At 49.2% G+C, this 27,918-nt stretch overlaps 1 protein-coding gene across 2 annotated transcripts in view; it reads right to left on the minus strand.

Annotated features, from left to right (window-relative positions):
* VIPR2 (vasoactive intestinal peptide receptor 2) overlaps positions 1 to 10,094 on the minus strand; it is a 114,526-nt gene extending 104,432 nt beyond the window's left edge. The window contains exons 1-2 of one of the 2 annotated variants that reach the window (XM_019030582.4): positions 9,851 to 10,056; positions 7,576 to 7,675 (exon numbers count right to left, since the gene is read on the minus strand). In XM_019030582.4, coding sequence (XP_018886127.1) covers positions 7,576 to 7,675; positions 9,851 to 9,901 — 151 coding nt within the window. In that variant the 5' untranslated portion in view covers positions 9,902 to 10,056. Of the gene's footprint in view, positions 1 to 7,575; positions 7,676 to 9,850 lie in introns of both variants that reach the window. The other variant, XM_055347582.2, reaches the window with a different exon arrangement.
* Positions 10,095 to 27,918: the final 17,824 nt, after the last annotated feature.

The following is a 27,918-nucleotide window of genomic DNA, read 5'->3' on the forward strand; positions in this document are numbered from 1 at the left end:
GGGATTACAGGCGTGAGTAACCGCGCCCGGCCAATAGGACAATATTTTCTTGAATATTGGTCTTCTCTTAATTACAAAAGTTTTTTTTTTGTTTGTTTGTTTTTTTTACATTTTAAGTAATTGGCCTAGAAAACAATGATTTTGTGTTTTATCAGGATAACTTATTAAGCTTCATGTTGTCTCTAGTCTTTGATTAGTTAAGAAAAGTGAGTCTTTAACATTAAAAAAGGGCCGGCTACAGGGGCTCGCGCCTGTAATCTCAGCACTGTGGGAGGCCAAGGCAGGCGGATCACTTGAGGAGTTCAAGACCAGCCTGGCCAACATAGTGAAACCCTGTCTCTACCAAAAATACAAAAAATTAGTTGGGCGTGGTGGCACATGCCAGTAATCCCAGCTACTCGGGAGGCTGAGGCAGGAGACTTGCTTCAACCCAGGAGGCAAAGGCTGCAGTGAGCCCAGATCGCACCCCTGCACTCCAATCTGGGTGACAGAGTGAGTGAGGCTCTGTCTCAAAAAATAAATAAAATAAAAATAATATTTAAAAAGGAAAGTTCTTTATTACAATCTGGTATCTGTTCCATAAAAACCTGCTGAAAATGTTAATAAATGGGAGGAGGCCGGGCACAGTGGCTCACGCCTGTAATCCCAGCACTTTGGGGAGGCCAAGGCGGGTGGATCACCTGAGGTCAGGAGTTCGAGACCAGCCTGGCCAACATGGTGAAACCCCATCTCTACTAAAAATACAAAAATTAGCTGGGCTTGGTGACAGGCGCCTGTAATCCCAGCTACTCAGGAGGCTGAGGCAAGAGAATTGCTTGAACCCAGGAGGCGGAGGTTGCAGTGAGTTGAGATCATGCTATTGCACTCCAGCCTGGGCGACAGAGTGAAACTCCATCTCAGAAAAAATAAATAAATGAGAGGATCAGCCAACGCATCAGCAAATGTCAGCCGGATGGTTTAATTTCCACGCATCCCACGACACGAGGCAACCCTCAAACACACAGGTCCTGGCCATGAAGCCTTCAGGGAATCACAGGACTGGGTGCTGACCCAGAAAACTCTACAAAGCTTTGTGACCAAAGAGGTTTGAGTCCCAAGTCCCCTTCAGGAAGAGCTGCAGTCTGCTCAAGTCCCCTTCAGGAAGAGCTGCAGTCTGCTCATGTGTCTAAGTTTGCCTCTGTTGCTTATAACAACATACCGGAAACTGGGTAAATTATAAAGGAAAGGCATTTATTTCTCACAGTTATGAGGCTGGATAAATCCAGGGTCGAGTGGCCACAATGGTGAGGGCTTTCTTGCTGGCGGGGACTTTTCAGGGTTCCCAGGTGGCACAGGCCATCGTGTAGTGAGGGGGCTGAGCGTGTTGGCCCAGGTCTCTCTTCTTCTTATAAAACCTATCCCATGAAAACCCACTAATCTATTAACGGATTAACCCACTTATGAGGGCAGAGCTTTCATGACCCAATCACCTCTTCAAGACCCGTCTCTCAATACTACTACATTGAGGACTAAGTTTTAACCTAAGTATTGAAGGGGATAAATATTCAAACCATAGCAAATCAAAAACATGTGAGAGTTGAAGCCACCAAGAATCTGACAGGTTGCACGAAAGCGCATATTAGTGTCCATCCATAGTGGCCATGTACCCAAGACAACCACTGCTGCCCAGGAAGAAGCTGAGAGGTCACTGGCCACACACTGAGGAGCTGTGTGTGTGGTGAGCTGCATGCTGGCTGTGGGTTTCGTTTCCACTGAGCCAGCCCAGGTCTCTGAGCCTCTCAAGAACCCCCGCGTCAACACAGTCCTTGTGGAAGAACAGGCTGAGCCCAGGAAAAGGAGGAGGCCCCGACAGAAAACATGCTGTAAAAACCATGGCTCGTAAGTAAAGAATGTGAAATGGGTATATAAATATAAAATCATAAAAAATGAGGCCAGCAGGAATTGTTACTGCTGTGGTCATGTGGAGAAGCAGCTGCCACTCGTCACCAACCCCCACCAGCAGGGCAGGAAGCAGCCAGGTTCTGAGGACACCCAGGCATACCTGGGGAGGAGGAGGCAGGTGTGAGAGCCCAAGGATGGAGGAGACAGAGATCAAGGGAGGGGAGTGGAGAAGGCAGAGAGGTATGCACCAGGAGAGGCCATCGACTGGTGGGAGCTTGCTGTGTCTGGGGTCACCAGCACCAGACTGAGCCCTGACCTCAGCAGGAGGGGTGGGGAGGAAGCCGACTCCGACCCCATCAGCAGCAGCTCACCTCAAGGGGCCGGCCGCCCACCCCGAATGGGTTCCTGTGACCCACTGTGGTCACCCAGGCAACAGCTCCGTTCTTCCCAGACAGGAGAAGCCATTAGTGCACTTCTGAGTGACCCACTCCTTCACCTGCCAGGAACTGACTTCTCAACCATAATTCCCTTTATGATTCTTAAGCATTTTATTCAGGGTAAAAATTAATTCAGTGAGATTTGTTTCCTATAAAAAGTAAATATAAAGACATTACTTTAAAAAAAATAGAGACAGCTTCTTGCTCTGTTGTCTGTGTTGTCCAGGCTGGAGTGCAGTGGTGCCATCATAGCTCACTGCAGCCTTGAACTGGGCTCAAGCAATCCTCCTGCCTCAGCCTCCTGAGAAGCTGGGACTATAGGTGTGTGCCACCACACCAGGTTAAGTTAAAAAGTTTTTTTGGTGTCTTGCTATGTTAATCAGGCTTGTCTTGAACTCCTGCCTTCAAGTTATCCTCCTGCCTCGATCTGCCAAAGTGCTGGGGTTACAGGCATGAGCCCACTGCACTAGGCATAAAGACATTACTTTAAGACTGTCCCAACCAATAAACAGTTATTAATTATTTAAATATCCAAGACGAGGAAATGACCTTAAGGAGTTTAGAAAATGGAAGAAATCTAGTCGAAAAGATCCAAAAGAAAAAAGTGACCAGGTCGTTTATCTCATCAGTCCAAAAAGTTATTTGGACTAGAACAAGGACCTACTTATATCACAAAGAAAATGAAAAGGAAAGATATAGGCACCATTTGAGATACAACTGACATCTACACCATCAATATCGACATCGGAGGAACCTACTTCTCTGCTCTCTGCCGTGGATGCCAAAACTGCTCGGTTCAGACCTTCTGGAGCATAACACAGTGATTATTCATTTAGTTTCTTAGAACAGGTCTGCCTTGAACATCTGCTGAGGACCACGAACAGCGAGCTCCCACCAGAGCTCCAGCTCCCGCAGCAGAGGGCAGCATCGCAGGGCAGCTGAGCCGAGACCACAGAGCGAGGTGGAATGCTGCAGCCACACAGGGCCTTGGACCCCTCGAGGAGGGTCAGTGCCCACATGACGCTGTGAGCAAGAACCCATTTGTGGACACTGTCTGCTTTCCTCTGACAAAGAGAAACAAGCAAGAAAGGGCTAGGTGTAAAATGGGTTGTGATTAACCATATTCCACATGACACAACCGTCACAGGAATGAGAAAGTGGGCTAAAATAGTGTCATTTGGTCATAGGAGATGGTGATTCCAACTTTATATGAGTGGCTTGAAGTTAACCCTCAAATGCTGGTGAAATATTTTATTCCCACCAACAAAAGTCACTAGAACATTGTTTGTAGTAGCAAAATACTGTCGGCTACCTAAAAGTCCATGGACCTGGGAGAGACTAAAGAAACACATTAGAATACTATAGCAGCTCTTAAAGAGAATATAAGAACAAATGCAAAACAGTTGCCAAATACATTGTTACACTGAAATACAAAACAGAAAAGAAAAGCAAGATGCCGAGCACATGTGTGAAGAGTATGCCAGCTTCCACGTGTCTGGAAGGAAAAGCGGGGTCTACCCACGTGTGGACGTGTGCACACCCCAACTCTCCAGGGGCAACGTGGGGCTGGCAGCAGTGAAGTTTGTAGAGACATTTCCCATTATATACATTTTTGAACAGAATTTTTCTATGTGCATATTAGATATATATATGTATATCACTTAATTTCTACTGTGAGAATTTTCATTAATTTGTTCAGCAAAAGCTTTTAAAATATCTCTCTAGATGCTAAGTTCTGTGTGAGACTTGGGAGAAGCAGCAGCAACATGATGCCATCTCCTCTGGGCACTGGAGGAGAAGGACCGAGAAATCACACAGTGAGTTATGTCACGAAAGTCACAGGATGCTGTGGGACAGGAAAGGAAGCACATTTCCATCCTACTCAGCAGCCACCAGTCCTTGCTTTAGGAGATCATTCCCCCAAGTATGATAGAGAATATGTTTCTCTGACATAAGTCATCCTTCTTTCTGAGGATGTTTGTACAGCAAACAACCTAGGAGAGTTCGATAATTAAGATAATTACAATACCATCTCTCTCTGTAACAAAGGCTGGGGATTTGCCAGCAGCCTCCTTTTGACACTGGGGGTTTCCTAAGCCAGTTCTCCTCAGCTACAACACAAATGCACTGCATCGGAGGGGGCCGCTCCCACTGCTCCTGGGGGGCTTGAGAAGCAGAGGGAACCCGTGCGCACACGCAGCTCATGATGCCTGCTGTGCTGTGAACAGCAAGTCTCTTGTCTCTGGCCCAGCATCTCACGTCTTCTGCAGCATCTGCAAAACTGTGGCAGGCGACCTTGTTAGCCTGCAAGTGGGGAATGACCTCAAACCCTTCATAGTTCCTGACATGTAGATCGAAATTAGTTCAGCATCCATTGTTTTAAAAAAAAATCAAAGAAAAGTTAGTTTTTAAGCCTAGCACTTTCCATGGCCTGGTCTAAGCTGACATTCGCAGTCAGATCCATTTCAGCCATGCGCCTCTGAAGGATGTCTCAGAACAGTGAGCTCCCAGAACACATAGAGACCGCCTCTGCTTCTCCCCAGAGGAGGTCACACCCCTCCAGACGCGGGTGTAAGAATGATATAAAGTCACACGAAAGTTCCTATCCAGCCTGTGCCTAGGCAGGAAGCCTGGACAAAGCCCCCTCAGGGACCTGTGCCTTCCACCTGCGAGTTGGCATGGGCCATGGGAACAGGGCTGGATCTCGGCTCTGAGGCCGGGAGTGCCTCATACACATATCGGCAAGAGAAAGCTTGTCTTAGTGAGGCATCGACGTTAAGTCATACAGCTCCAAATAACTCCTAAGCTTACAAAGAGAATCCCGTAAGAGAGCTTAGAATTGAAATTGGTTTCTGTCTGGATTTACGTGTTTTTTTTTTGTTTTTTTTTAGATTCAACATGTAATAAAGAGAAACATTTCCAAATCAGACTTACACAAATTACCTCACTGGAATTGGAAGCTAGATTTTTTTCACCTCATTTCTGGCACTCTTTCACACAAATTTCTTAATCGTACGGATTTAAAAGTGGCTGTAACAGACCCTCAGTATCTCATCTCACCTGGCGTCAGGTGCAAATGCACACTGTTGTCTCGTGGAGTCACTCAGCCCATCTAATCAGATGCCTGCCTCAGCCTCAGCCTGTAGATTCCAGTTCACATCGCTGATAGCATCTTTATTCTGGTAACTTACTTCTATTTACATCCCTGGCATTTGAGCCACGCATATTTCAAAGAGTACAGAAAAACAAAAGAGTGGCCAGGCTGAGGCCCCGGCATGCTGCTGCTTCTCTCTTAAAGGGCAGTGTCTTGCTACCAAGTACTTCGTGCAAGTCAAAAAGGTAAAACGGATCAGATACAGATATTTTTCCTACAGAGCTGATATTGGAAATAAGAGCCTTCAATACGAGATGTCCAGGTAGACACCTGTCGCTGCAAGAAAGCCCAGTGACAAGTTTCCCAACCAACGCTGCCTGCGAGGGGCTCTCGGGCCTGCGTATGAACCCGCTCAAGCTGGTGTGGGGCTGAGTAACTGCCTGGGACCTGTGGCCCCTAGCACCCGATGTGACTCACACACAGATTGCCCACTGAGGGGGAGCCCCTGTGAATAGTGTAAATGTGCTGACCTGCCTTTGGGTGAGGGTGTTCCAGGAGGTGTCGCCAATCTCAGGTTAAGCTAGGGTCCAGCTACTGTGCAGAGAGCCATCAGACGGCTCCAGGCTCCCTCAAAATCTTTTTTTTTAATGTATTGTTTGCAAACTTTTAAGAAAGTGGAATATTTTATATAAATCTGCATTTCTAATATCCCATGAAAACAGGAAGCTGGACAATTTGGAACTTGGAGGTGAGGAGGGCTGCCCAGGCCCCCAGGTAACCCTAAAAGCCTGTCTCTCCTCAGGACTACCTTTCCTAACTCAGAACTTTCACTGGGAAGAAGGACCTTCCATGGCCACGCTGCTGCTTCTGCCGTGGCGGACTGGCTGCCTCCTCCATCCACATCTCCTGGGCCGCATCAGCATTTCCCAGGACAGACTCTCGGCATGGCTTCAGCCAAGTTACTTTATTTGCCTTTCTCTGGACAGAGTTCAACCAGACAATCTGGAAGATGGGCCAGAACCATGCGTGCACCACGGAATCGCAGATCTTTAAAGCCGGAAGAAGCCTTGCAGGCAGAGCCTGCACGTTTCAGACCAAGAAACGGTGGCTCAGAGGGGGATGGGAACGGGCAGGGACACCTGTTTTAGTGACAATCTACAGCCCATTGTCCAGCGTGGAGACCGCTGGCCGCCTGTGGCTACTGGACCTTGAAATGGGGCCCAAACTGTGTCATGCTGTAAGCACAAAAAACACACTGGACTTCTACAACTTAGCATAAAATAAGAATGCAAAATTAATAATTTTAGGTTGACTATACGTTGAAATGTTAACGATTCAGATTTATTCAGGTAAATAAAAGATACTATTAAAATTAATCTCTCATGCTTCTTTTTACTCATTGTAATGTGGCTTGCATTCTGTTGCTGCTGGGCAGGGCTATTCTTGAATAAAGCCCACCATCTGAGGCCCTCTACAGGACAACAGAGTGTTTTAACACAGATTTAACTTCTTTCTTGAAGAGGAGAAAATCATGACAAAGAGCAGAGAAAGCTGAGGGACAAAGGCCTTGCTACTATTTATAGGCCGGGTGCTATCCCCGGGCAGAGTCTATAAACAGGTTGTTAGCAGGCCCTGTTGGAGCATGATGGCCCAGCATGCCTCTGTCAAACCGGAGAAGGCAATCTGCACGTTCACAGTGTTCACCGCAGGCCCGTCTTCAGCACAACCAAAGTCCCATTTTCCTGTTTGCTTTCTGCCAAGTACCCACCATCCTTAACCAGATCAAAATCATCTGTCCTATAGCTAAGAATTTAAAATGCAAGAATTCAGATAAATGCTTATCCCCTGGAAAACTGAAGCTGCTTTTGCAAAGCATAACAAAGCCCATGAAATTGTTTTAGTAACTGTTGCTATCATCTCAAACCATGGAAACTGTTACTGCTAAGGATTAAGGTTATCTTTTTAAAGGTGTGTGTGAAGACCCTACCTATCCAACTCTCTATGAGTTTTACCAGTAGTTCATTAACAAACAATGGGAAGTGGCCTTTCTTTTTCTTTTTCTTTTTTTAAGATGCAGGTGGTGACCCTGAACCACAGCTGAGTGAGGCGCATTCCCGGGTGAGAATGTCACGGGAGTTCTTACTCACGAAGCCTCTGCCTTACCTTTGTGTTTTTCTGTTTGAGACCTCAGAAGCTCTGCACATTTTGTTTCTTCCTCCTGTATTTCCAGATGAAATCGGCATTCTGGGTGAATGCTGTTCACCTGTTCACGGTTAAAAGAAATATTAATAACTAAAAATTCCACAATAAGAAGAAAAGCAAGCAAAAGTTCTACAAAAACAACCCCAAACCTCACAGCTTTAAACTGCTTCCAAACCAAAATGCATTTAAAACCAATCACCTTGATTTTTCTGGCATTTTTTTAAAACTTCACTATTTACTTTGTAAAGGTATTATAAAACAAACACAAAATCTAATAGAATTTTTTTTCTGAGCAGGAAAATCAACTTACTAACAGAATACATCGGTACTAATTTGGAGGCAACAGAGCTCTTTACTCCATGAATCTCTCGATTCCCGGCTCCTCCGTTTCACACCCTTTGGTTTGGTTTAAGCGGATGCCTGTGGACTGTGCCGCTTCCTCCGAGGACGGCCTCCACCCGGGAAAGAGCCGTGATAGAAGGGCTTTATTTTTAAAGGTGTTGGTACATGTTCAAAGCTTAACCCTCTAACTACAGATAAAACTGCAATCGTTTTGACTAGAATTTGGGGTGGAAGAGATATTCAAAGAAATGAGCAAGATGAGGAGGGAGGCAGAGGTGGGGGAATCACACCATTGCTGCCCCACAGAGAAGAGGGGGCGATTTCCAGTCAGGCTTCATCAGGGGAGCGAAAGATGCCACAAAGATAGTAATTAACAGTCTATTAATGAGAGAAGAAGGCAGAACTACACAACGCTTCCTCTCAGAAGGCACCGTTTCTACCTTGTTCTTCACGCCCTCCGCGAAGTCAGCACAGGGCCTGCCAAGCCGCCCTTGGGGGCTTAAGGAGGGCTCCCCCGACCCATCCCTTTTCTTGATCTTCCCCCTCCCCCACCACCGACCAAAATTCTACTTGTACTAAAGTAGTAACTAAAGAGAATCATACTGTTGGGCGTACTATGGCCATCTATGTTTAGTTATCTTACTATTGAAATGGCCAATGAGAGTTCCAACCAGGAACACAATATCCTAACAGAATTAAGGGGAAAACAATGCTGGAACTTCTGCCACCTTTAGCCCCATTTAAAAGAGCCCCGAGCTTGCTTCTAGCTCGTGACTGAACCAGCACCAGGCACTGACTTTGGGCTCCAAGTCCTCTGTTTTCATGCAGGACAAGTAAGTGGCTTAAATTTCAGAATTAAGGAAATTACATTGATGTAAAAAGAAAAACTTTGTTAAAGTGTAAAAGACATTAATAATACCTGACGTTCCTGGAATATGCAGAGCAATGACTTCTTTTAGGACATTTTAGCAATGAAAGCAGCATTAACCGTGATAAAGCCCGGTACTTTCCAAGGACCAGCTCCGCAAAGCGCCCACCCTCGAGGGAGGAAAGCCGAGCTGCGCCTCTGCGCAAGGCCAGGGAGTGTGGCTCGAGTCCCGCTGCAGACCGGGCGTCGCCGGTTAATCAATGACCCTGTCGGGTCAGCAGCGCAGCCTCCCAGCTGCAGAGGGGCCGCGGATCGATCCAGACCTGCCTCGGCTGCGACGCGCACGAAAACCGCGCGCACCGCAAACCCGCTGCAGTCTCCAAGAGGAAAGCAAAAAACAAGGCTCGGGTTTTTTTCTTTCTTTTTTCTTTCCTTTTTTTTTTAAGGTTCACAAAGGGAATAATTAAAAACTCCATGTACGAAGGCACTTATTCAACAAACTTATGCGCAGTTATTTCCTCCAGTGCCCTTGGGAAAAAAGCAACTATTTCCAAAAGGAAACTTTATTTAACCGACGCCACGTCCCCCCGACGCTAAAACCAACAAACCAGTAAGTACAGGGAGGGACCCAGAGGCATCTACGGCCAACGCCAACCCCGATCTCCCCGTGAAACGCGCAGCCCGCGCAGGTGCCCGCAGCTCCCAGCTCCCGGGACGGCCCCGAACGAGCTCATCGTTGACGCGTCCAGGAAGAAACGATCCCGTTTCCAGCAAACCCCGGACGGTGGGGCGCGGGGAAGGGCGCAGGCAGCCTCCCAACCCGAGTCCCGCAACCCGGCCGGAGCTCAGCGCTTCACGCTCTCCGGGAGGAAGCTCCGGACCCCGGGCGACCCCGCTCCCTCTCCCGGACCCCGCCCACGCTCCAGCACCCGGGAGGAAGGCGAAGACCGGCGGGAGGAGCGCTCTTCTCGGAAGGGGAGAACCGGGTCCGAGGCGCCGTGGGGCGGGGGTCGCGGGCGCACTCACGGGGGCGAGCAGCCAGCAGGTCAGCAGCGCGGGAGGCAGCAGCGTCCGCATCCCGAGCTCAGCGTGCCGGGGGCCGCCCAGTGCCCGCCGCCTCCGTCCTAGGTCCCCGCGGTTCCGCCGCCTCCAGCATGGGCCGGGAGCGAGTGCGCGGAGACCTCGGGCCCCGCAGCTGCAGCCGAGCGGCCAGAGCGCGTGGGCCGCCCCCTCCGTCCCGGCGGCTGGAGCGCGCTCAATGCACGCCCGTCCCCCACGCGCCCCGCCGCTCCGCCCCCCGCCCCTGTCCCCGCCCCCCGCTGCCCCAGTCCTCGTCTCCCTCCTCCCCCGAGAACCCCCGCTCCGCGCCCCTCCTCCCCGCCCCCCACTTCCCCTTCCCCTGCGCCCCGCGCCCTCTCCTCGCCCCTGGGCTCTCTGTCTCCGCCGCGCGCGCTCCCTCTGGTCTCCTCGACCCCCCCAGCCTCTCTCTCCGTCCTCCTCCCCTCTTCCCTGCCCCACGCCCCCCTCCCGGCCGCGCCTCCCCGATTCTGTGGGCGGAGGGGCTGGGAAGCGGGGTGCTCAGTGCGCGCCCGGCTCCGAGTAGAGAGAACTGGGGGAGAGCGGCCGGCGCGGGGCCGGGAGAGGAGGACCGGGCCAGGTGTGCGCTCGGAAGGGGCGGATGCCTTTGCGGCCGCCTGTACCTGCCTTTCTAAATAACTGCGGAAGCCCGAGAAAGCGGCCAGAGACCCGTACGGGGTGGGCGCGCCGTCTTTGTAGCCAGTGGGGCTAGGTTGGGGCATCTGAAAATGGAGAAAATTAGAGTGCTTTTTGGTGGGGACCCCCGCAGCCTCAAAAGAGGACATCAGGTTGAACAGAAAGCTGGAGAAAAACGCAGACGGGGGTATAGGTGGGTCCCAGCCTCAGCTGGGTGGCTGGTTTTGTGTCCTGCGTTTGCAAAACGGGGGTCATTCTCTCCCCGCAAACGCGGCGGCGGGTGGGGAGCGCTGGGCGGGGACTCACGCGGTGCCACTGGGGCCGCCCCGCCGCGCCCCACGCGGGACTGCGCGGCCTCCCAAGGCGCCCGCGTGACCAACCCAGGAGAGCTCGGCGTTCCCCAGCAAGTGGAAAGCACTGGAATGAGAGATACAAGTTAAGTTTGTGTTGTTTTTTTATTTGGAAATAATTTCAGACTTACACAAAAATTAGAAGAATAAGAATATTACCAGTAACTCCTTTTTATCCTTTTTGTGGATTCGGTCATTAACATTTACCTCATTGGGCTTATCATTTGCTTCTCTCTGATCCCCCACCCCCCGTATTCACAGATACCGATTTTTCTATCATCTGATGTTTATCATCCACATTATCTATCATCTACCTATCCATCATCTACCTATCATCTATCGATCTGTCATGTACCTATCATCTGTCATCTTCCTATCGATCGTCTATCTGTAATCTGTCATCTATTATCTGTCATCTATCATCTACCTGTCCATCATCTACCTATCATCTATCCATCGGTCAGGTATCTATCATCATGCGCCTATCATCTATCATCCACCTTTCCTCTATCACCTACCTGTCATCTATTATCTATGATCTATCCATCTATTATGTACCTATCATCATTTGCCTATCTTTCATCTGTCATTTACCTATAACCTGTCATCTACCTATTTATCATCTATCATCTGCTGTCATTTATGATCTATCCATCTATCATGTACCTATCATCTCTGTATCATGTATCAATCAGCTATCATCTACCTATATCTCTCTGCGATCTATTACCTATCTATTACCTACCATCTATCTATTTATCATCTATCATCTACCTCTCTGTCATTTATCTATGATCTATCTGTCATGTGCCTGTCATCTATTATCTTCCTATCGATTGTCTATCTGTAATCTATCATCTATTATCTGTCATCTATCATCTGCCTATCCATCATCTGTGATCTCTCATATCTGTGATCTACCTGCCTGTCATCTATCAGTCACCTATCATCTGCCTATCTGTCATCTGCCTGTCATCTATCAATCATCTATCATCTGCCTATCTGTCATCTGCCTGTCATCTATCATCTGCCTATTTGTCATCTATCTGTGATCTATCATATCTGTGATCTGCCTGCCATCTATCGATCATCTATCATCTGCCTATCTGTCATCTGCCTGTCATCTATCGATCATCTATCATCTGCCTGTCATCTGCCTGTCATCTATCATCTGCCTATTTGTCATCTATCTGTGATCTATCATATCTGTGATCTGCCTGTCATCTATCGATCATCTGTCATCTGCCTATCTGTCATCTGCCTATCTGTCATCTGCCTGTCATCTATCCTCTGCCTGTTATCTATCTGGCTTCATCCATGTGTATCTATTGGGAGACAAAAGAGAGGGAGACCTGGGCCTTAGGCGGGCTGCTTGGCTTGTGAAGAAAGCTCGTGACGCTGGGTGCCTTCGACGAACGCATCTTTTTCTCCCGGTTCCACCTGGGCGAGCGATGAACTTTGAGCTCTATGCATTTGTAGGAATGACAGCACCTGCCCTTCCACCGCAGAGGGGCTCTGTAAGAATCAAGGTAATTAATGCACACGTCAATACCTTGTTGAGGGCCTGCATTTTAGAAGTGACTGTCCAGGGTGCAGTGAGGGGTTGCATGACGGGTGAGTCTTCCCCTGCAGCAGTGCGTCCCAATGGATGGGGTAGACCAGGAGAAATGGCTGTGGTCATAGCTAGATGGCACACTTCTCTGAAGGTCCAGTGTGTGTGTAGTCACGGGCTTTGCTGAACACCCCAAACCCTGCGGTTACCTGATGCTCTTAGAAAAATGACCAAAGTTCTCAATATGCCTTTGTAAACAAAAGATACAATTCTAAGCCCCCCAACCAACTTAATGGACTCCCCTCTTGGCCAAAGGGATCCCAAAGAAACCTGGAAAACCTGTTCAGGCCGTGACAGGGAGAGGGGGTTGGGCAGGCCTCACTACACCCTCCTTTCCTGGAGTTCATGACCAACATTAACATAAAAACAGAGCTCCTAAGGCTGACCAAACAGACTGTTCGTAGCAATAAGATAGCAAATTCCCACCAGACCCTAGTAGAGCATCACATGACGGCCGGCAGGCCCTGAAGAAATATATTTCTTTGACAGATTTTGAAATGGCCCAGCAAAGCTGTCTGTTGGGGAATCTTGCGCTCTGTGGAGAATCCCTGTCCCTCACTAGGTCTTTCTGGAGAGTCTGACACCTTTCAAGGCCCTGATAGTAGACATTCACATTCACTCTCTCCGAAGCCTGCTAGCCGGAGGCTTCATCCACAAGAACCTTGGCTTCCACAACCCCCTTTATTTTCACTCAAGCTGATTTCAAGTCTTCAGGCAGATCTTAACTCTGTTTTACCCAACTGCCAATCAGGAAATCCTGTAATCCACCTGTGACCTGGAAGGCCCCACACCCCGCTTCGAGATGTCCCACTTTTCTGGGCCAAATCAATGTATACCTTCCAGATATTGCTTTATGTCTTTTCCTGTAACTTCAGTCTCCCTAAAATGTATAAAACCAAGCTATACCCTGTCACCTTGGGTGCGTGTTCTTGGGACCTCCTGAGGCTGTGCCCTGGGCCATGTCCTTAACCTTGGCAAAAATCAACCTCTAAGTTGATTGAGACCTGCCTCAAATACATTTTGGTTTACACCTTTGAACAGGCAACCACCTGCCATGCTGGGCCTGGCCTGGCTTTGCCCATTGCCCCAGCGTAACCGTTACTCGTGTCCCCCTATTCTTGGAAATGTCCTGGTTTGGACATATTATGTGAAGCACATGGTCACCCTACATGCGAGGCCACACCTGATCTGGGCCTGAGTCTCCTCCTGGACCCGTCTCGCAGCCTCCACTCTGCCTCTCATGCCTCAGCCTTGCTGATCTCTGGAAGCCCCAGGCACGCTCCGCCCCAGGCACATGCCTCCCAGCTTCCACCTGTCTTGGCTCAGGTGTCTGCCTTAGGAAAGCCCTCGCAGTCTGGAGAAGCATCCTGCCTCTCCTCGCTGGGGCAAAAGCAGAGACCCTTGGACATATCTAAGCAGAGTTTAGTGCCAGGCCAGCCGGGGACCCCTACTCAGCTCAGCAGGAGGCTCAGCGATGGGGGCAGACTGGAAGAACATCTCAGATGGTTTGTCCAAGAGACGGGCACACACCAGTGCGTGCCGCAGCCCTGCCGGGCCCCCCTCCCACCCCAGGCAGGCACACACCAGCGCGTGCCGCAGCCCTGCCTGGGCCCCCCTCCCACCCCAGGCAGGTGGGGCTCACAGAGACAGGCCACCAGCCTCTCCCTTCTGATTCTGACCAGTTCTTCCAGGAGGTGTCTCTTTCTCCTCTCCTGGGGCCCTGACTGTTGCCATCCTCCAATTTCTCAGACCAACCAGGCTCAGAGTTCTTTAAACTTCCCTTTACAAGGAGGTGTTGCCACTTTCTTGGAGAACTATTCTTAGCTTAATATAATATGATGTGATAGGATACAATATTTAGAGAGATTATTTGATGTCTGCCCCTCCGGTGAATGCCCAGCATTGTGGGTTTGTACAGCAGGCGTTCTCTGTTTGTTGATGAGCAAGCGGGCAGATGTATGAGTTACTCCTGGTTCCACTCACTCCAGTCTGGAGGGTTCAGCCAGCGGCTGCCAGGACAGCAGGGCCCCTCCCTGAGCACTTGCCCTCAAGCCCAGCCCAGAGCCCACGCTTCGGCTCCACAGGCAGGGAGCAGGTCAGCGGGGCTGCCCTCCAGACCCTTCCCCTCGGCAGGGCCTCCTCACTTTCTGGGTTATGCTCTCCTCTCCGATTCCCTTTCAAAGGAGAAGCAAGAGGTGCTAAATCGCTAACATTTGTGCGTGAATTGGTAAACCAGGACTTTCCTTTTTGAGAGATGAGGCCCGGGTGGGGCCTGGTGGGAGGAGGGAGAAAGCTGTCAGCTGAGCCTCCCTGGTCATCATCGGTAGGCATTGGTCATGCATTTATCACGTGTCCAAAATTCCGAGGGTGTGGGGGATCCAGGGAGCATGGAGAAGGGGAGAGGGGGTGAAAGGAGGGTCCTGGGAGTGATGGGGGACCCTGCAGGCCGGGAGGCCAGCGATTCCAGGCCAGAGGGTCCTGGACTTCAGAGAGAAGCAGGGTCTGGTTTGACGGCCATGCCACCTTTCCAAGTGGCTTTTTAGGGAGAAGAGAAGAAAACAAACAACATTAAAGGAACAAAATAGGGAACTATTTTTAGCTGCATATGAAGCAGAAATAGAAATCTCATTGAGGAGTAAATTGGTGAATGAGACTAAATTTAAAAGTTTGCTTAGAAATGAATAGGGAAGGATAATTAATGACTCAAGTGGCCCTTTAAATAATTAATAATGTTCTCCTGGGAGTAATTAAAGCATCACATGAAAGTGAGGCATTTTCTATGCCTAATTGTTCTCAGTTACTATTTTTACACACAAAACCAGAGTTTTTACAATATCAAGAACTTTTGTCCTCGTATTTTCATTAAAATACTGATTTTTTGTTCTTAATCTTTTTTCCCATTTTCTAACCTATTTTGCTAAGTCCTCTCCCCAGTTCTGAATGCCCTTTGGAAGAGGATGGGGACAGACAGATGAGGGTGATGGGATGGAGATAGACAGATGAGGGTGATGGGATGGAGATATTCCCTCAACATAAGAGTTTTCAAAGTGTTATTTGCTGCCAATTACTAAGCCATGCTTTCCCAAGGCATAACTCTGACAGTGGCTGATTAACGTCTCCCTCGCTGGCGTCCTGAGGAGCAGGGTCTTCTCTTTTATTTTCAACCCTGTGGCAATCAAGAGCCCCGGGCACCCAGAGGCCCAGGTGTGCCGGCTCTACCTGGAGGCATTATCTGATCTCTCCGGACACAAATCTCCTCATTTGTAAGGGGAACCAGTTGAAGGGCTGGTAGACTATTTCATTGACCCCCAGGACCCGCAAAGGCAAACTAGGGTGACATTTAAAAACTGAATTTAGCTTCATTTTCATATTCACTTGGAGTCTTTAACAAAATAAACTGACATTATGAGGCATTTTGCCTCCTATGCTCTCAAAACCGGAAATAAAACCCCTTATAGTTTCTTCTTTTGCATCTTTGGAAGACAGAAGCCCTGGAATGTTGGCACACCTGGGATCAGGAGCACTCCTGTGGCCACGGCTGTGTCTCGGCTGCACCGTGGGATTCTGTCCTTACTCCAAGGATCAGCTCCTCATCTGAAGGAAAAAGGTATTACAGTGACAGCTCACTCATCAAAAGATGACTTTTCCAGGAAAGTCGCTGTCTGAAAATTGCCAAGACCAGGGACGTTTGTAATAGCCCGGTTCTAGGAAAGCCAGGAGGAAACTGCTCTCTGACAGGGAGGGTGTGAATGCTCTGCCACGCAGAGCTGAGGTCTGGCTTAGACCCTGAGCCCAGCCACCTCTGGCAGTGGGGACCCTGTCTCTTCCAAAGGCTGTGGGCCCAGCTGACCGTATGGCTGGCCCTGCTCACCCCCATCCCTCAGTCCTTTCAGACTCCAGGGATGTGTCTGGAATTCCATCATCACAATTGGAGCTTCTAGCCTAGGGCTGCAGTCAGCGTTTAAGCACAGATGCCACTGCGGAGGGGAACTCTTTACACTGGAGAGCAGAGGACAGGAGTGTGAGGAAATGAGGGGTGAATGAGCCACAAAAAAGGGGGGCCGGGGATAGAGATTCTCAGGGTAAATTTGTCAACCTCAGAATTTTTTCTGTGACTTTACTTTCAATGAAGCTCAATTTTGTGAAAGCTGATGTTACTTCTGAAGTCTTTAACAGAACGATGCATACCTGTGGAAATACATTTTCTTTCCACTTTTTCTATAATCTCTCTTTATAGTAAATGTGTTAAATAGCTACCTATTTTAGAGCATGTGCAATGTGCCAAGCCCCAAGCCAGGTACTAGGAACTCTGAATAACTTCCTGTCTCGTAGGGACTGACACTTGGGGACTAGCAGAACCTTTTAGGAAAAGCCACACACCCTGTATTAGTCAGAGTTCTCCAGAGAGACAGAACCAACAGGACATGATGTAGATATGGGTATGTGGGAGGGGGATTATTGGGGCCCTAAACCAGCTCACACAGTTATGGAGACTGTGATGTCCGGTGATGTGCCCTCTGCAAGCTGGAGCACCAGGGAGGCTGGTGGTGCAATTCAGTCCAAAGGCCCGAGAGCCAGGGGTCCCATGGTGTAATTCTCCATCCAGCGGTCCCATGGTGTAATTCTCCATCCAGCGGTCCCATGGTGTAATTCTCCATCCAGGGGTCCCATGGTGTAATTCTCCGTCCAGGGGTCCCATGGTGTAATTCTCCATCCAGGGGTCCCATGGTGTAATTCTCCGTCCAGCGGTCCCATGGTGTAATTCTCCATCCAGGGGTCCCATGGTGTAATTCTCCATCCAGGGGTCCCATGGTGTAATCTCCATCCAGGGGTCCCATGGTGTAATTCTCCATCCAGGGGTCCCATGGTGTAATTCTCCGTCCAGGGGTCCCATGGTGTAATTCTCCGTCCAGGGGTCCCATGGTGTAATTCTCCGTCCAGGGGTCCCATGGTGTAATTCTCCGTCCAGGGGTCCCATGGTGTAATTCTCCGTCCGGGGGTCCCATGGTGTAATTCTCCGTCCGGGGGTCCCATGGTGTAATTCTCCATCCAGGGGTCCCATGGTGTAATTCTCAGTCCTGGGCTGAGGGCTTGTGAGTCTGGGGGCTGCCAAGGTAAATCCCCAAGTCCTGGGGTCCAAAAGCCGAGGAGCCTGGAGCTCCAAAGTCCACAGGCAGGAGAAGCAGTGTCCCGGCTCTGGAAGGGAGAGAATTCTCCTTCCCTCCACCTTTTTGTTTCCTCTGGGCCCCAGCCGATTGGGCAGTGCCAGCCCACAGTGACAGCAGATCTGTCCCACTCTGTCCTCCGACCCATGCGCTGATCTCCCCAGAGACACCCAGAAATCATGCTTCACCAGCTTTACAGGTGTCCCAAATCCAGTCAAGTAGATGCCTAAAATTAACCATCAGACACGCACATGTGTACCACGTCTTCTTGAGGAAAGATTCTATCCCCTGTATTTTGCTGAGATTTGTGGAGGACTCTAGGATACGACATTTCCCACGGGCACAACGCTCTTCTTAGAGCCTCGAACTGTGTGAGACACCAGGGACTTGCTGCTTTTCCCGGAAGAGGGTTAGAAACCGTGCATTACAGCCTGGGGGGCAAAACTAACTAAACCGTGCCTTACAGCCTGGGGGGGCAAAACTCATTAAACCGTGTATTACAGCCTGGGGGGCAAAACTCACTAAACCGAGCCTTATAGCCTGGGGGGCAAAACTCACTAAACCGTGCATTACAGCCTGGGGGGCAAAACTCACTAAACCGAGCCTTACAGCCTGGGGGGCAAAACTCACTAAACCGTGTATTACAGCCTGGGGGGCAAAATGAATTAAACCGTGCATTACAGCCTGGGGGGCAAACCTCACTAAACCCTGCATTACAGCCTGGGGGGCAAAACTCACTAAACCGTGTATTACAGCCTGGGGGGCAAAACTCACTAAACCGTGCATTACAGCCTGGGGGGGCAAAACTCACTAAACCGTGTATTACAGCCTGGGGGGCAAAACTCACTAAACCGTGCATTACAGCCTGGGGGGCAAAACTCATTAAACCGTGCATTACAGCCTGGGGGGGCAAAACTCATTAAACCGTGCATTATAGCCTGGGGGGCAAAACTCATTAAACCGTGCATTACAGCCTGGGGGGCAAAACTCATTAAACCGTGCATTACAGCCTGGGGGGCAAAACTCACTAAACCGTGCATTATAGCCTGGGGGGCAAAACTCATTAAACCGTGCATTACAGCCTGGGGGGCAAAACTCACTAAACTGTGCATTACAGCCTGGGGGGGCAAAACTCACTAAACCGTGCATTACAGCCTGGGGGGGCAAAACTCACTAAACTGTGCATTACAGCCTGGGGGGCAAAACTCACTAAACCGTGCATTACAGCCTGGGGGGCAAAACTCACTAAACCGTGCATTACAGCCTGGGGGGCAAAACTAATTAAACCGTGCCTTACAGCCTGGGGGGCAAAACTCACTAAACCGTGCCTTACAGCCTGGGGGGGCAAAACTCACTAAACCGTGCATTACAGCCTGGGGGGGCAAAACTCACTAAACCGTGCATTACAGCCTGGGGGGGCAAAACTCACTAAACCGTGCATTACAGCCTGGGGGGGCAAAACTCACTAAACCGTGCATTACAGCCTGGGGGGCAAAACTAATTAAACCGTGCATTACAGCCTGGGGGGCAAAACTAATTAAACCGTGCATTACAGCCTGGGGGGCAAAACTAATTAAACCGTGCATTACAGCCTGGGGGGCAAAACTAATTAAACCGTGCATTACAGCCTGGGGGGGCAAAACTCACTAAACCGAGCCTTACAGCCTGGGGGGCAAAACTCATTAAACCGTGCATTACAGCCTGGGGGGCAAAACTAATTAAACCGTGCATTACAGCCTGGGGGGGCAAAACTCACTAAACTGTGCATTACAGCCTGGGGGGCAAAACTCACTAAACCGAGCCTTACAGCCTGGGGGGCAAAACTCACTAAACCGTGTATTACAGCCTGGGGGGCAAAACTCACTAAACCGTGCATTACAGCCTGGGGGGCAAAACTCACTAAACCGTGCATTACAGCCTGGGGGGGCAAAATTCACTAAACCGTGTATTACAGCCTGGGGGGCAAAACTCACTAAACCGTGCATTACAGCCTGGGGGGCAAAACTCACTAAACCGTGCATTACAGCCTGGGGGGGCAAAATTCACTAAACCGTGCATTACAGCCTGGGGGGCAAAACTAATTTTCCAAATATTAACTACTTCATTCGTGACAAGTTTTGGATTTTAAAATATCAGATGAAAAATTTTCTACACAAATAAATGGATAGGAGAAAACAAATGCGTGCAATCAAACTGCATGGCAAGTGTGGGTTGTTTTCAAGAAACGCCGTCCTGGGTGAGCCTGCCTCTGCCCCCTCCTTCCCCCTGCTGTGCCTCTCCGTCTCTGCCACCCTGAGACAGCAGGACCAAGCCCTCCCCTTTCCCCTCCTCCTCATCCCCTCCAGGTGGGGACGAGGAGGATGAAGGCCTGTAGCTCTGGAGAACAGAAGGCAAGCTTGGAGGCGGTTTGCAGTGCTGCCGTCCTAGTCACCGCTCCCCCTCACACCAGGAGGCAAGGCCTTCACGAGGCACACTTCCACTTTGTGAACAGTAAACTTAGTCTCTCTTATGGTTTTTTTAATACCATTTTCTTTATCTGATTTTATTGTAAAAATACAGTATGTAATACTTGCAGCATACAAAATACGTGTTACTTACCTATTCATGTCAGCGGTAAGGCTCCTGTCAACAGAAGGCTATGAGAAGCTAAGTGTTTTGGGGAGTGAAAAGTTCTTTGTGGATTTTCAGCTGTGCAGAGGGTGGGAGGCTTTGGGCCCCAAACCCCCTCTTCATTCAAGGTCCACTGTATATGCTGTTCCATCTTTTCCATCAAGAAGCACATGGTGATGCACTTTCAAGAATCTTCTTTCTTTCGCTGTCTTCTCCAGTCCACAATCATTCTACATGCCAGGTGACGCTTGGTGTGCCAAAAATTCGAAAGTTTCCAGACTCAACTAAATGTGTGCCTGGCTGTAGTTAAAATCATTTTCCTCTTTGCTCTTTAAGTTGAGGCATAAGTTACACACAGTAAAGGGCAAAGTTCCTAAGTGGGCGACCAGCAAGTTTTTCAGTGGCCCACACTTGTGGAACCACTCCTCGAATGAAGATTGGAACATCGGAGGACACAGGGGCTCCCTCGCTCCACTTCCCGGCCACGATGCCACCTCTGCTGCCTGGCTCAGCCGTGCCTTCCATTTCAAAACTGCAACCAAAGCAGTGTCAGAACATGGGCGATGGTGTCAGAATGTGGGCGACAGTGTCGGAACGTGGGCGATGGGTGACCCGGCCCAGGACTATGACTGGTGCTGCTGCTGCTCATTCTGATGGGTAACCACACGCCGATTTGTGTGACCTCTGACTGTTTTGTGTTTCCACGTCTCAGCTAGGTTGCAGACTTGCGGAGTGCAGGGCCTCGGACCTGTGTCTCTTGTCCCCAGTGGTGCCTAAGGAGGTGCTTTCCACACAATGCTGTTTGCCAGCATAGAACTTGCAACGTTCCATCCACGCCCCAGTCGTCTTCAGATGGTCTCACAAGACAGAAAACAAACTCCCAACTGGTTAATCAATTATCGACAATTTACTTAGGACCCAGGATGTGCAAGGTGCTTTGCTTGGCATCTGAGGAGAAACAGCAGTGAGACCACGGACCATGTCCTCTTTAGTACTTTGTTCTAATCAACTCAACTGACCACACAGATGGAATTTAGATAGACAGAAAATAAATGAAATAAGTATTGAGCTTTAACTAAAATTCCTTTATGAGTCAACAAAACAGCTAAACACATCAACTTGGACACATTGTAACGGCGGAAAATGAAGATCTGGTAAGCCCACAAATCACCCCACATTTCTCCTGAAGAATGTTCTTATAATTAGGGCACTTGAGCTGCGTTAAAGTGTTTCGCTCCTCCAGCGGTCATATTCTACTTTAATTTCCTTCTTGCAGTATACCCTCCCTCCAGACCGTAAAAGATATCGTGGTAAGGAAGTGACAAAGAATGTGAGGAAAATGAAGAGGATACTCAAAAGCAAGATGCAGAAACGACGATTAGATTTACCCTGTGTTGATTTCCCTACTCCATCGTATGGAGCCGAGTGTGCTGGGAAAGGTGCTTTGTTTTGTTGCCCGGGTGGCGTGTGCAGGTTATGTGAGGTTGGTCCATGTCGTGACTTGTTCCCTGGAACCTGGTGGCAGCAGTGTTTTCATAAGCACCACCGGCGTGTTGACAGTTGCGTGGAGTTCAGAGTCCATGGACTCTGGGGACCATGACGCCCCCATGTTCAGGTGACAACACGCCTGCTGAAGGCCATGCAGTCAACTGGAGAAGCCAGGGCCGGCTGCTGTGTCTATGCAGGATGCTTCTGCTCCTCTGTCCCAGTGTGAGGTGCCATGACAACGGTCAGGCCTCTCTCAGTGCCTTAGCAGCCAGCCCAGGGCTTGGAATGCTTTGTTGGATAGATCTGTAGGCCACATCCAGGACAACACTGAATTACCAATTTCTGTTATGTGTGCTGAATATTCATTGCTGTAGCCTTGAGTCCAGGCCTTCTGTTCCAGCTGGCACAGGGTAGCCAGGGGCTAGTCCCTGTGGAGAGAAGCTGCCTGTCCACCACCTCCATCAGAGCAGGCCCTGCCTTCCTTCATCCTGAGAAGGCCGTGGCTTACTTTACGGCAGGCACTTCACATGAATATTTGATTCAATCCCGCTCATTGCTGTGGAGTAAATGTTATTTGTATTCCTGTTTTAGTGACAAGGAAACTGAGATTGTGGTGGTAAAGCCTGATAGGGAGTCCTGGTGGTCTCATTTTAGGGCCCATAACCTTAACGTCTTCCGAGGCTCCCTCCTCCTCACTCTAAGGCACTTGCCTTTCTGGTCTGCACAGAGGCAGGTCCTGTGATTTCAAGTTGCGTTGATGTGTCTCTGCCCTCTCACTGGCCAGCATGAAGCTCTGGATCCCAAAGAGGAGCCGACTGTCGCAGTGGCTTCGGGTAAACGCTTACGAATGAGCAGGGAAGGAGCGGCTGATGGTGCCCAGCCTGGCACCTGCACCCAACAGGCCTGGTGCTCCCGCCTGCTGTGGAGGAGTGGGTCCCCCAGACTCTGTGACTCCGAGACCCTTCTTATCCCTAGAAGAAAACATCAGTTACCGGAGACAACTGTTATACTTTAACAAAATGTCATTTACTCACTTGGAGACAAAGTTCAGCCCAGCCACTGCTGCAGATACTATGGACCCATTTTTTTTTTTTAATGGAAGAAAAGGACTATTAAAAAAAATCATTGATTTTATTACTGAAGTGTACAGAAACCCAAAAGGACAAGCTGGTGTGGAGCAAACCCCCTGGTTTCCCGATGGGGCGTGGCAGCTGCTGAGCCGGATTCCATACTGGAGACTGGCAGCGCCCATTGGAACTTGACTGGCGGTTCTGCGGCTTCACAGCCTCACATGTTGCTTTGAATAAGAGAACATTCCTTTTAATATACCAATTTCCCTTCAGTTCTGTTTATGAAATGCTCCTTTGAAAATACTAGTTTAATGCAATCTAGAAATTTAATTCCTAAGAAAATGGAAAAATGAAGTGCTCTGAGTCACCAGCCAGAGATCACAGTGCTGTGCTCCGGGGCGTTGCTGTGGGTGGTGGCTTGGGGACCCTCGGGAAGCTGTGCTTGGTGTCCCTCTAAGAGGCTTCCCAGAGCTGCACCTCTTGGTGCAGGAACAGCCCTCTTGCCGGCGACATAGACTCTTCCTGACGTCTCCACTCAGTTGCTCATTTTTGTCAACATCCCACCTAGACACTGCTCACACCAAGTAAGAGCGGCTCACTCCCCACAGTGACTCCTCGGGAGGCGTTTCCCACTGTGGGATTCTTCCCCATCTTTCTTGGCAGGCCCGTCTCTCCTTAGCCATACCACAAATCACTCCTTCCACGACCACACCCACCCGAATGAATCGCTTCTGTTCCCTTCCCCACCCGCTAAACACTTGTAACATTGTAACAGTGAAGTGACCCATGTAAGGGGTCGGGCTGGGGGGGGGGGTTTCAGTGGAAGAAGAAATGTCGTGGGAAATTTCACAAAACCAGTGAAATTGTTATTTCATTTATTTTATTTATTTTTTTTTTGAGACAAAGCCTCACTCTGTTGCCCGGGCTGGAGTGCAGTGGCACGATCTCGGCTCACTGCAACCTCTGCCTCCCAAGTTCAAGTGATTCTCCTGCCTCAGCCTCCCGAGTAGCTGGGATTACAGGCATGCGCCACCACGCTTGGCTAATTTTTGTATTTTTAGTAGAGATGGGTTTCACCATGTTGGCCAGGCTGTTATCGAACTCCTGACCTCAGGTGATCCACCTGCCTCGGCCTCCCAAAGTGCTGGGATTACAGGCCTGAGCCACCGTGCCCAGCCTGTTATTTATTTTTGAAGTTCATGAACTGATTTTTATTTTTAAATTATTAGCTTTATTTTTAAATTGTCTGCTAATTCATCCTTAAAAATCAATTCCATAAGTTTTTCACTTATTAAAAGTGAGGCTGTCGTGGGCCCTCCACCCAATTCACTTGGGACCCTCACTGGGGAGACGAGTGAGGAGCCTGGCCTGAGCCCGCCATGCTGAGGGGCTAAGCAGAGACGTGAACCCCTGGCCAGGCGTGTGTGTGCCTGAGCCGTGTGGCGTCCAGCCTGGGGCTGGCCAGGGCGACATGAATGGCCCCACGTGGGAACTGCCCAGCTGAACCCTTCCCAAGTTTCTGACACACAACATTTTGTGTATAGGCAAAATAAAATTCATGTTTGAAGCCGCTAAATCCTGGAGTGTTTGTTCCACAGCAGCAGCAGCTGAAGCAGGTTCCGGATGATGTCAAACATCTTGCAGCTGTGTGGAGGGCACCATCTATCCTGCACCTTTCTCAGCTGACTCTCAGGCCGGAACGCGTCCCGATGAAATGGGGTCCTAAGGTGACGCCAGCCCTGCCCACAGTCACAAATGCTGAGAGCCTCTAGGTGAACTCGGGTCACAAAGTCTAACACCTTCCTTGCAGGTTTCACGTTAGCCTGTTTCCAGATGCAGCCTGGGAACAGTAAGGGTGGGTGCACCTGTTCTAGGTGTGCCACTGTGTCTGGGTGTGAATGCGTTTAGCCCCCACGGGAGGCGAATGCCACTTTTTCTTCACTTCGAGATGCAGAGAGTCACGAGTGCAGGAATGAGGTGAAGCAAAGCTGTGCGGCTCCGTGGGGCAGGACTCGCCCCAGCCCGTCTGGTCCAGCAGCCGCACTCTCAGCTGGACCCTCAGACGGGAAATCTTAGCGACTTTTCTAGGGTGAAGCTTGATGGCATTGTGATGGGGCGTTCTCGATGCTGCTTTCTTAGCCTAGAAAAGCACAGAGTGGGTGCCCTCCCTGCTCCGTGGTGCGCGTGTTGATTGTCTACTGCTGTATAACAAACTCTCACAAACGTTAGTGGCTTCAAACACCTGTTTGATTTTGCACATGATTCCATGGACAAGGGATCCTCTGATCCTCCGGGTTCTGGCACTGCTGAGGCTGAAGGACCCCTCTCACCGGGTGCTGGCACAGCTGAGGCTGAAGGACCCACCTCTCGTTTGGCTTTTCTGAGCGTGCCTGGCCTCTCTCTGTCTCTTCACGTGGGCTCTCTGTGTGGCTGGGGCTGCCCACGTGTGTGGAGTCAGCGTGGTGCTTCTCACATGGAGTGGCTTCCCGAAGGCAGGTGACATCGGCCGCAGGCCAGGTCAGGGCTATGCCTGTAGCCAGCAGCTTCAAGCCTCCGACCCTCAGTCTGAACCGCAAGTCCTGCCCAGGTTAAGGGGGTGAAGAAACAAGAGCCCCTCCGGAGGGAGTGGCCAGAGAAGACTGCAGAGGAGAATGTGGGGTGGGAGATGCTGGAAAATGCCATCTGCCACAGCAGGTGGGTGGGCGGGCGAGAGAAAGGATGTGGCAGCTCCGTTTCCTGGGAGGTTTCACCCCCACTCTGGGAGGAAGACCCTTCAGCTCCACCTGGCCAGGAACCTGTTCTCACTTCTCCTTCCTTTTCAATGGAGATAACGTCTGTTATGCCTGACTCTAAAACCAAATGTGCTTGGTGCTGGGTTGGAGAGCAGAGTGCTGTGGAAATGTCCGCTGATGTTTTCTGAAAAGCCGTTGGGCAGCATGAGAACAGAAGATGACACACTGCCCTTTCGCCCCTGGAGACCCAGTTCCATCTGGAAAGACAGCACTATAAACATGAGCTGTGGACTTTTGAAAACTGGAGACCCTGCATGCAGAAAGTTCCAGGACCTCGCCAAGCTGCATAGCTAGCAAGCAGCAGAGCAAGAGAGAGGCCAACATGGTACATTCTCAACCAGCCCAGCCCATCCTGTGCCATTTTTACCAAACCCTCACCCATTGGAACTCAGCGATCCAATTAGGACCATTATGGTGTCAGCTTCTTTCCAGGATGACATTGAGTTAGGAAATTCATTTTTAAAACTTTTAGCTGTTAAAAATGTAAACCAAGGCCCAAATTTTTACTTTAACAGGTCTCAGCAAGCTGAGAGGGTGACCCAACAGTGCGGCGCTGCTCTCAGCTGCCACGACCCGCACAGTCGCTGGGAGGGAGGGTGCTGTGGAGGACGCATTGTCCACGGTTGCACTGCAAGGTGAGGTCTCAAAGCCATTGTTGTCCAAGGTTGCCTGGGCATTGAAGGCCTGGGGAGCAGGCTGTGGTTTCTCCACGTTGTCTGATCCTGAGGGCAAGTATTTGATGTGTGAGTGGCTGCTGGAAAGCACTGGAATTCCCTAAGCAGATACAACACACTGGGGAGAAAATGGCCATGAAGGTAAAAAAGTAATAGCCAAGGACTGAAAAGCTCCCTGGAGCAGAGACCCCGAGGAGCCGAGACTTAACCAGTTAAATCCATCAGTGGAGGAGGCAGCACCTGTAGATGAGAGACTTGTATTTGTTTCCTAAGTGCCTTTAGATTTTGGGTAACGATTTCTAATTTATTAACATAAAAACAATGTTTTTTTTAGATCAATAAGAGCACAAACTCCTCCTTACTAACCTGTTGAGGTGTCAAGAGTGTGTACTTTGGAGTACCATTGAGGCTAAATTGTTCATTTCAGATTGTGTTGCTTGAAGGGAATTCAAGGTATTGTTTTATGAAAACAAGAAAAGCGAAGGTTAACATTTGGAGCAAATTATGATCTTAGTGGCTGAGTCCAGAGGGCAGCTGTCAAGAAGATTTCCAGATATGAGTTTGAAGCTTCTTGAGATGGTGGAATGTGGACAGCAGGTGAGATCCAATGGACCTCTCTGGTTTGCAGCCGGCATGTCCCTGGTGATGTCATCGGCTGTTCTGGTGAACCCTGAGTGACCGTGTGGCAGCAGCCATGAACACTGTCCATCCGTGGTCTGCCACAGGGATTCTTCTAAGTTTAAAGTCATCCAGATTCAGTTTGCAGGGCTTGGGAGAAAAAAGTATTCCAGTTTTTTTCTTTCTTTTTTTTTTTTTTTGCAAAAGCTTATTTTATCAAATGGCTGCAAGTTATAGACAGCTTAATAGAAAAAAAAGGGTTCTTTAAATCTGAAAAATAAGACATTAAGGAGCCAGTAATGTTTCAAACAAAAAGTCATAAAAGTTATAATTATTCTAATAGTTAATTCAGTACCATATAATTAATGGTATTGAATTTTGTTTTGTTCAGTCTTTGCTTAGCGGTTTTATGAATCCATCAGTTTTTCATTACAGTTCTGGAAATCCTTAATAGTATGATCTTAAAGTTATCAGACACAAGTACTTGTTACAGTTTTTCTCATGAATCTCTTGCAATTTTGTATCAAGCAACTGACAAGAAAATTTGGTTGATTTGGTGACATGCCACATTTTAAGAACATAGAGTATGACTGATGATGTTTTACCAGAACATATCAGATTTTTAGAAATTTCATGTAATTTTTAAGCACTTCTATGGCTAATACATATCCATGTATGTGTAACCTAAGATTCTGTATTTGACAGTGCTTCTCATGCAATTTAAGATATTCAATAAGCTCATTTCGTTTAGCATCTCTCTTTCTATAAGGAGAGAAAATGTTCTTTTGATGTATTCCCTAGGGTCCCTCCTGAAAGCTACCAAAGTTAATTTGAGGTGAAAAAGACTTAATATAGAATTTGATTTTGGGATGCCGTTAAAAATGAAATGTCAAATGGCTTAAAACAGTTAAGACCACAGGCCACTGCGGAACAAGGCCAAAGTGACAGAAGATTTTAAAGGCAAATACAGAAAGCAGCTTAGTTGCAAAAAAAAAGTCTTAG

Source organism: Gorilla gorilla, chromosome 6 (genome assembly GCF_029281585.2).
Source record: "Gorilla gorilla gorilla isolate KB3781 chromosome 6, NHGRI_mGorGor1-v2.1_pri, whole genome shotgun sequence".
NCBI lineage: Eukaryota > Metazoa > Chordata > Mammalia > Primates > Hominidae > Gorilla > Gorilla gorilla.